This window comes from Trichoplax adhaerens, genomic scaffold, assembly GCF_000150275.1.
Source record: "Trichoplax adhaerens TRIADscaffold_22 genomic scaffold, whole genome shotgun sequence".
Classification (NCBI taxonomy): domain Eukaryota; kingdom Metazoa; phylum Placozoa; class Uniplacotomia; order Trichoplacea; family Trichoplacidae; genus Trichoplax; species Trichoplax adhaerens.
In genome coordinates, this window is record NW_002060963.1 from 969,749 (window position 1) to 980,487 (window position 10,739).

General features: G+C 29.6%; 1 protein-coding gene across 1 annotated transcript; it reads right to left on the minus strand.

Annotated features, from left to right (window-relative positions):
• Window positions 1-22: 22 nt before the first annotated feature.
• TRIADDRAFT_1375 (uncharacterized protein) lies at window positions 23-9,783 on the minus strand (the record flags this gene model as incomplete). The annotated part of the gene is made up of 11 exons (XM_002117249.1): window positions 23-57; window positions 561-658; window positions 864-999; window positions 1,112-1,225; window positions 2,469-2,582; window positions 2,684-2,797; window positions 3,070-3,192; window positions 3,380-3,502; window positions 3,604-3,717; window positions 6,350-6,481; window positions 9,741-9,783. Coding segments are annotated over 11 exons (1,146 nt in total), but the record flags the coding sequence as incomplete, so codon positions are not given.
• Between the last annotated feature and the right edge of the window lie 956 nt (window positions 9,784-10,739).

Consider the following 10,739-nt stretch of genomic DNA (forward strand, 5'->3'; position numbering starts at 1 on the left):
TGATCGGTGCATGTTGCGTTTTATGCTGACAAGGATTGGAAGCACATCTACTGATCTCTTGAAAGTAATTTTTAAATAAACAAACTTTGGTTATAAAAGTTTTCACAGCTTAAAGTTCTAATAATATGATATAGTACGTAGTATTAAATTATTTTAATAAATGAGCAAATAGATCGATAATTCGAACAATTTTACAAAATAGCGCACTCGTTCCTGAATTGCACCCTTTGTATAAAGCAGACTAGTTCAGAATATAACCAAATACAATTTGTTAAGGGCATTCTGTAGTGACTGTAATCTTAGCTGTTACAAGGTACAAGAACTCAAAATTTGAAATGATCTTAATTTATGGAAGTAATTTATACTTCTAGAACTTGACTTTAAATCAATAATTACAATTAATTATTATTCAGAATTTATGATGAGAAGTATGACTTCTGTAACAATTTATAGAATATTATTTAATATTTATAGTTATATTCTACTACATACATAAATATAGTTAAATCTATCACAATCAATAATAAATCACATCTTTATCAAAAATACTTAATATTTACCATATTGACAATTATTTCCATACGTTTTTACGGTACAATTGCATGTATAGTTATACACACCGAGAGCGATACAAATGCCTCCGTTCTTACATAACGAACTATTTGTTCGGCATATATTACCATCTTAAGTATAGCAGAAATAAAGCGAATTCAGAATTGAATTAATTTAATTATTTCATATAGCTGCGATATGTAGATATAGGTTCATAAAACTGAACTAAATCTATTAATAAACATTGAATTCGATTAATGTAAAAAGAAATAATTTATCTATAATAAGGTATTTATTAAGGTTTAGGACACTTGAAAGTTGAATTATCGATACCTGTTTCGCAATAGATTCCTGTTCGATCGAAGGGACAAATGCATGTATAGCCATTGGTTTGATCGTGGCATGTACCGTCGTATAGGCAAGGATTTGAGGAGCATTCGTTGATATCTATACGGTGATAAAATCATTTGGTTTTAGATAGATTTTTATGTACAGTACTTCAAATTCGATTTAATTTGTGTATAGATTTATGTCCATACGCGTATATACGAGTTCTTACTAGTTTCGCATTGATCGCCGCTATATCCTAACGGACAGTTACATTTGTAATCATTCATATTCTCTGTACAGGTACCATTATTTTGACAAGGCAATGCCTGGCATTCAGTGATATCTATGAAATTTGTTATAATCTTTATCTTAATCTATGTTTTTGCTCTGTAGTCTATTACAGTATTACTAGTATGTTGGCTACAGCATGGTATATTTCGCTATGATGCCATTGTGCTATATATTGCTACATATTATCTATTGCTTAATAATATTTTATAGCATTATTGGGTTAGTGTTTTGTGAATACAGCTTAACATATAGTAAATATATCAATTACGCCAATAAACACCGTTACTTCCAATACCGTACCGTAATTTTAGGTAATTTAATGTCATTATGAAATATTATGACTATTACTAATGTGATAATCATATTTAATATAAGCGCATTTAATGATTTTAGAACTTTAACTAATGATTAATAAAGTTACAGTATTACTGTAAATAAAGTATACAGTAACTTACTAGCAGAAATATCGAATTACTACAATTAATGCTAATAATTCTATTACAGTCATTCCAAAAAGTATTTTATTAGTATAAAAATAATGTAATTTCCACCAAAATGATGTGTTATTTATTCCAATTGGTATATTTGATGTTTTAAAACTCAACTAAAGGCACTGAAATATTAATTTTTAATTGAAGATGGGATAATCAATTTCCAGTTGCAAAATTAATGAAACATTAGCTGTTTATATTTATTTGTTAAAAAATACAAGTAGTTAATTTTAAATTAGTTTCAAAATATATCAATTTCAAGATATTAAACACTTACTATATTGGCAGTTATTTCCATATGTTTTGGTTGTACAATTGCATGTATAGTTATACACGCTATGAGCGATACAAAGGCCTCCGTTTTGACATACCGAGCTATTTGTACGGCAGGTATTACCATCTTAAGTACCGGATAAATGAAAGATCATGATTAGAGAATCGTTTTAATTTAATTTATTTATATTAAATAGCTATGATTTAGCTGTATATTATATTTGCAGTGAATAAATCTACATGTGAACATGTAGTGATTTTAAACTATATACAGTAGTTGTGGGAATCTAAGATATTGCAGTAATATTTAGTAAACGAATTATGCGATATAGAATAATAGGTTGAACCTATAAAGTAAATGTAGATTGTGATTGTATAAATAAACAGTGCACTCGTAATATAGATATTATATGTTAAAAGGGATTAAACCAATTTAATACATAATATTAAATTTGATTCGTACAGAAAATAATTTATTAAAATTAAGTGTTTACTAAGGCTAAGATTCCTAGAATGTAGAACTATCGATACCTGTCTCGCAATAGATTCCTGTTCGATCAAAGGGACAATTGCATCTATAACTATCGATTTGATCTTGGCATGTACCGCCATATAGACAAGGATTCGATGAGCATTCGTTAATATCTAAAGATTAATGAAAAAATTTAATTTTATAATATTTAGAATATAATATAGCATTTCGAACTTGATTTGATTGGCGATTAAATGTAATGTATAACTCTTACTAGTTTCGCATTGATTGCCGGTATATCCTACGAGACAGTTACACGCATAACTATCCACGTTATTTGTGCATGTGCCGTTATGTCTACAAGGCGATGACTGGCATTCATCGATATCTATAAAATTGATAAAGATCTTTATCGTAATCTTTAAGACTACTCTATTTCGTAATAAGCGTTTATCTATTACTTAATCTTTTGATAATGCAATAATAGTATTGCAATTAAATTATTTAATTTTAATAATTAGAGTACCAAAGTCGATTTTTGTATCAACATTAATACGACACTATCGTCTTTATTGATAACTATTTACCACAACATATGTACAGTTAAATTTATCATAATTACTATTAAATTACATTTTAATCAAAGTATTCAATATTTACCGTATTGACAATTACTTCCATACGTTTTTGCTGTACAATTACATGTATAGTTATATACGCCGAGAGGGATACAAGTGCCTCCATTTATACATACCGAACTATTTATTCGGCATACATTACCATCTTAAATGTAACAGAAAATAATGATGGTAGAATCGTGTTAACTTCATTATTTCAAATAGTTATAATATCGATATCTGTTCCTAAAACTTTACTACATCTATTACTAAACATCGAATTCGATTACTGTAGAAAATAATATATTGATAAAATTGTGTTTACGAACGCTGAGATCATTATAATGTTAAACTATCGATACCTGTCTCGCAATAGATTCCTGTTCGATCAAAGGGACAATTGCATCTATAACTATCGATTTGATCTTGGCATGTACCGCCATATAGACAAGGATTCGATGAGCATTCGTTAATATCTAAAGATTAATGAAAAAATTTAATTTTATAATATTTAGAATATAATATAGCATTTCGAACTTGATTTGATTGGCGATTAAATGTAATGTATAACTCTTACTAGTTTCGCATTGATTGCCGGTATATCCTACGAGACAGTTACACGCATAACCATCTACGTTATCTGTGCATGTGCCGTTATGTCTACAACGCGATGAATGGCATTCGTTGATAGCTGCATTTTAAATTGGAGACGGAGTACATATTTCATTATGACACGATACAAATGTGAAAGTATTGAAACATTAAAAGATAGCCCTGCAGCATAATTCGGTCTATATTTTTTTTATAATGTGTAATTGTTACTCAATTGATCACTTAATAATTCTACACTTAGTAAATCGATGATTTTAGTTTTCATTACCGTTGAAAGGCTCATAAAAAATCACCATATGCGTATGTTTTTTTATAGCTAGAACTGGTATCGCATGTTTTACTGTTTTACTATTATGGCCTAGCTCTTGCGGGCCTTTTTAATTTTTACAAATGTAATAAAGCAGAATCTTATCTTAAGTTTTAGTTGGTCTAGCTTTATTGTGAGCAAACGACATAAAATGGCATAAGATATAGTCGATCGTATTACAATTTACTAGTTGTAAATCTGCTTAATTTAACCGTTTATAGAGGAAAATTTAGAGCCAGTATCAACAAACAATGTAAATCAATAATAATTTTTCAACTATGAGTAAAATAGAAGTCTTAAGCTAAGCTCATTTCTGTTAAAGTTTAAATAACTTTTTACTTAATTCTAATTCTTACTGAATAATAATTATAAAAATATGTAATAAACGTAATATCTACTTTGATAAAATAATATTGTCAATAGTAAGAATATTAAATATGGTTAACTATACGCTCTATTGCAATTAATCATGGAATTATTAACTTACCATTATAACAAGTTAGAAAGATATCCAAGCATGAATCAGAAGGAAAATTTACCGAAGTGTTGAAGAAACAACTTGCAGGAGATTCATAATCTGTGCAGGTAACATTACTAGGCCAAATTGAGCCAACGTGAGTATTCGGGAGATAACCATAATTAGATATCGCTGAAAAACCCAACTGTCTGCAAGCTACTTTAGCCGTAAACCACCCGAAACTAGGATTACATACTGTACCCCAAGTACCATGATGATATATTTCAAGCCTTCCGCTAGTTGTACCACCGGAAAGATGTAGTTGTCCTTCCGTAGCTATTTGCAGGAAAATAGAAAAATATTGAATTAAATTGAATGATTGGGCAGATAATCATTATTTACGATTTATCTCAGATAGTAGATGACTTTTTTCCGTGAAATGAAGTAGACTATAGAGACAATGCATAAATGTATTGTATGTGCTGACGCTGTAAACTTTACATTCACCCTGATTAGCGAATGAAATCTTGACTGTGTTTGTCTTACCTCTCCAGACTATAGTAATACTGCAATTTAAAACATCTTATATTAAACATTTCATAGCTAGCAATCTTCCAGAATTAATGAGTTTATCTTACATTATAACATTTTATTTATAATGTGTCTTAACCAAATTAATGATGTTAATAAAGTATTTTCTCAGTTAGTGCGGTACAGAAATAGATTAAATTATTGCTTCTCCTATTTTACGCAACATATTATTAGTATTATAAATAAAATTAAAATGATACATTGAAATCATGCTGCTTTAAACATCAGTAAATACCAAATGTTTGAAATTTGTTTAATTATTACTTTGACGAATTTAGGGCAATTAATTTAACTAAAACCTACTAGTAATTTTGTAAGATTCAATAGTTACGTAAGCTTCATATCTTGGAAGTTCTCATAATGTGATATGAGGAGACTCAGATTATAGTGCCAGTTATAATATCTCCGAATATTTAACATTACTACTTTTACTAAAGATTATAAATTATTACCCAAGGTAGTTGTATGAACAGTTAGAAATTTGTTGCTACCCTTCTGCACTAGTTTTAAGAAATCATTTTTTCGCGTAAGCAGTTACGTGCGGTTTATGTTATTACGATATAAAATAATGCCAAAATTGAGCATTTACAGTTAAATATGAAGCATTTGTAATTTTGATATTAAACATTGTGTAAGTCGGTAAATACTATAGAACAAAATTATACCTATTATTACAGTAAAAAGAGAAATTTACATCGTTAATAGTAGCTAATTATTAGAAGTCTTACCTCCATTTGCGGCATCTAAATTATGTTTAAAAATAATATCGAATATCAGTAAAAGAATCTTACATATATTTATGATCTTCAACAAGGTTACTTAGTGGTATTACTGCAAATCAAGGCCTTCTGTATTTATCTCTATAGCTACAAACTATAAACATGACGATATGGCGTGACTTAATCCATTCGTATATATTAACATAATTACTGTGATTTATACTACTAACATTTTCCGCAACGAGTTCCATAGTAGTTATTGGAGCAGTTACACAGCGCTCTTCCTTTGACCGATATACAATCATGATTGTAATAGCATGGACGTGATATACAATAATCACCTAGCAGATACAGCAAAATCAGCATACAAAGACATCAAATATAAAAATAAGACATCATACGATACAACTAACGAAATTGTAAAATACTTGCTACTTCTATACTGTTTTCAGTCATTTAGATATCTTAATAACATGGTATTTATTTTTCGAAGTGCAAATCGCATTATCTAGGTTATGTTTACAACATATTTGACTAAGTCCTATTATTAACAGACTGCTTGAAGACAAAATCAATGTTAGTTTTAGTTGTATTGTTAGAGTAAGGAAATAATCTGTTCAGATATGTAGATACATACGGTATTGACAACGACTTCCATAGTATCCATAAGGACACTCACAGCGATATTTATATGCATAATACCCAGTACCGTTTTGTATAATACAAGTGCCATAATTATAGCATGGATTGCTTATACACGGATTTTTTTCTGTAACGAAAATAGAAGCAATTATTAATACAAAATATTCATAGGAGATATTAGAATTTATGTATATGTATAACGTTTATTATAATCTCATAGGAATTATAAAATTTGTTGAAGAGTTAAAGCTTACTTCCTTTCTATTTTTACAGAATGTGACAATGATATTGCGATATAGTTCAAAGTAAATTAAAGCGCCATTACTTGTTAACTTTTAGGACTCATAAAGTCGTATCACTAAATATTTACGTTAGTTTAAGGTATATTCTAGTGCTATGTGTGATCGCAAATGACTGAAGTAGGTTCCATAACCAGACATTTTGCAATCTGATGTATAGTTTATATAGATTATGAATTTCTAAATTAATTTTTATCTTAAATTACATTATGTCAGATTACTTTTAAGACCGTACCTAACGTCTACTTGTACTGAAAGCCAGAACTTCATATATTCTTATATGCACAAGTAATTGCAATATTATTTGTATAACATAAAATTTTAATTCAGAAACATAAAAAAACATACCATCATAACATGTTACACCAACATCTTTATTATGCCCGCAGTTGTGAACTCCCCAACTGTCATGAGGACATGCGGCTACTAAAGATTCATAACCAGAACAACGCAGGTTAGCAAGCCAAATTTGCCCACTTCCACGGCCATATTTATTGCCATACGTAGTTGTATGTGAAAATCCTAACTGTCTACAGATGACGTTGGCATCTAACTTATCAAAGGATTTGCTGCATATCGTTCCCCAAGTATTATTATAAAGGATTTCAATTCTGCCAGTCGAATTTAATCCATGATCATTAATAAGACGGACTTGCACATCTTTCTCCCATTTATTTGCTGTTAAAAAATAAGAATAAAAGGGATACTCAATAGAAACAAATAGTTCACAGAATCCTTTATTTCTTGTGCTGTAAATATGCTGCAAATAAACTAATGAGTACGCCGGAATATGCCATGTAGTTTTAAAGTATGATTGAATACATTAGTTAACATTTAATAATGCAACTATTAATTTTTAACTGTCTGAATGAATATATACCTTACTTATGTACAATATCAACTTATAATTAAGTAATCCATGATGAGATAAAATTTTGAACATAAAATATGGTTAGTAAACCTAATTGGTTTATTATTGATAAGTAGCTTGAGCTGATTTATGTCATCTATAATTAATGCTTTGTAATGCTGCGTAAATTTTAAGATTCCTTCAGCATTAACTAGCTAAGTAATACTCTAGCTATAATTTCTAAGTACTATAGAAAGTAATATCATCCGTATGATGATTCTACAGCCCTAAGTATCAGGATAATCATCCGGTTTATCTTAGCCGGGTGTCGTTTCTCAGTTCGACTGATTTTCAAGTAAGGAATTACTATATATAGAGTAGAGACTGTTAGATAAATGCTTTGTATGGAATTGTGATTGATTGGAAATTGGCTAAGTCTGATTATCCTGTTTACCTTAGCTACTTTTGACTGTGAGAAAAGAAGTGATTCACGGACCTCCCAGAACGTGATTTGCATAGCGGTTTAACAATAAACCTTTAGAATTTGAAGGCTATGTCTATATCGGCTATTCTTATCGTGAGATAAGATAGTGTTTTGTTAATTCTAGCAAATTGATCAAATGTAAGTGAAGGGAAGTTAGAGAGATCTTACGTGCTTACTTATTTTAAGTCGAACTAAAGTCAGAGTTGTGTCAAAAGTACTAATGGCATGGATTCTTAAAGTTTCACGATTATAGGGAAGCTTAAATATATTATTAGAATAAATTAAAAGCACTACATATTTTCATTTACCTGTAAAGCAACTTAACGTTCGCACATAATGAAAATTTCGATCATATGAATCTTGACAATTTGGTATTTCTAGGCTCCTACGTGGACAATTTGCTAGTGAAGACTCATTACCGCTGCACTGAATGTTACTAAGCCAGGCTGATTCTATTGCAGATTGACGTATATAACTGAAGGATTGCAAAGTTGAGTATCCTAGCTGCTGGCAAGCAATTTTAGCATCGGCCAAGCCAAAACCATGATAGCAAATCGAGTTCCAGGTATGATTATAATATATTTCAAGCCGCCCATAGGCACTATTAGTATCACTGGCTAGAAAGAGTTGATTCTTGCTAGCTAAAGGTATTAATAATGATAAATTACGGAAGGTTTAATTTTTATGATGTCATTTTGTTATAATGGATCCGTATTTGATATGTTACAGATTTAAGTATTTTTAGTACCACTTGATTTTATAATCATTATTTAATGCTAAAGACTAAATTTAAACGTAGAAATAATTTCAGATAACTTATACTTCATTTATGGTTAGTTGAGATAGTAGAGAGTCTGAAAATTACTAAAGACACATATAAACTGAGAATAAAATTCTTTTTCGACTTAATAATGTAATATCTAGGCAGAATAGGGTTATATGTTACGCTAAATACTCTATCTTAAAATTTCTAAATTAAACTGACATACGTCGTATATCTATTAGTTTCACTAGTGGAGATAATGTCACATATTAGTGCAATAGGGAAAATATTGAGAAAAAAACAGAATATAGTCTCACCTGTGCCTGTAGAATCTAGATAGGAAATTAAAAAGATTGAAATTAGAACGCATCCTCTTTTATATACACTTGGTAAGACATTATATGACAATAGTACACACTCGCACGGTTCTGCTAATATAGTACAAATATTACAATAAAGATATCAGTACGGTAGTCTGTAAAAGATATACATCAACTGCATATGTTGACTTAATTAAATATCCATGAAATACACAAAATAGCATATTTATAAATGTAAATCGTTAGAAAGTATCTAATTTTGAATGATTACAATCGGAAACTACGCTAATTTAAGAACTAACAGCCTTGGCAGCGGGTTCCATAATATTTTGATGAACAGTTGCATCGAAAAGTTCCGTTAATGTTTGTACATGGGTTGTTATTATAACAAGGATTAGGTAAGCAAAGGTCACCTAAAATGCAACGCAAAAACTTGATTAAGCATATATATATACTTATACGCTAGATTGTTATAGATAATCGCAATCGGTAAACTTGAAAGTATAAATTGAAATAAACTTCTGTATCCTTTCAAAATGGCTGATCAGAGAAAGCAGAACATCTTTATTCACAAGCTCGTATATATCTGTATTTTAGGATATGAACACTACTATATGGCAAGTTAAAACGATGTATTCTCCTGCACTATTGATATTTAAATAATACTTACGATATTGACAGCGATTTCCGTAGTAGCCATAACTGCAAGTGCAATGAGATGTTTTATTTCGTAATTCGCAGGAACCATGAAAACATGGATTTTGGAGACAAGGGTTGTTTACTATTCATGATGATAATAAACGATGCAATAAATAAAATATAGGCGAAGATAAGATTAGATAATATACTGTAGCCTTGTCACTAGCGATCGTACTTAAAACTCGAACACTTTCAGAAGTCATATATCATATGCGTTAAAGTGCATTAATGATTTAGTAAATGAAAATAAAAAAGCTAACTATCTATGAAATGTTTAGAATTGTCTGATTCAAAATTTTAAAATAGGATATGTAATGAAGCTGTTAGATAAGCTATTGTTGTCAACATCTTATGTTGAAGTGAATTAGATATAACTTAAAAATAATACCAAAATCTAGGGTTGTTAACAATAATAGGCATACGTAAGTAAGGTTTAAGATAATTCAAGTGTGTTGATTTCAGCTTCGTAGAATATGATACTGATCATATAATTTTGTTCTCATACTAAACTTTATAAGTGTTAAATCATGTTTTTCGCAATTATCACGTTGTAAACAAGTTAGATAACATATTTAAGTAGCTACGCTTTTCTGTCATTGTTGCTCTTAGTCATTCTTTTCTAAGATCTGCTGTTGTAGGAAGTTTCTTTGTCTGTCAGAGCTTGTTGTACTATTTTGTACGTAGTATCTCAATCGATAGAGAACCAGTAATAAAATCTGCTATTCTTAAAATTACTTGTTTCAACTACATTTTAATTACAGTCAGTAGAACAGGTTTTATTACAGGATACTAAACCTATTCGTCTTATAATAAATGTTCATAATATGACTATGTTCACATATTAATACGAATTGAGTTTAGAACCTTCTATCCACTTTCATTAATAAAAATATAAGAAGTCAAGTTGATATTAAATCACAATGGTGCCATTAAACATCACAAATACTCAAAATGTCTAAAGTAAATTGAT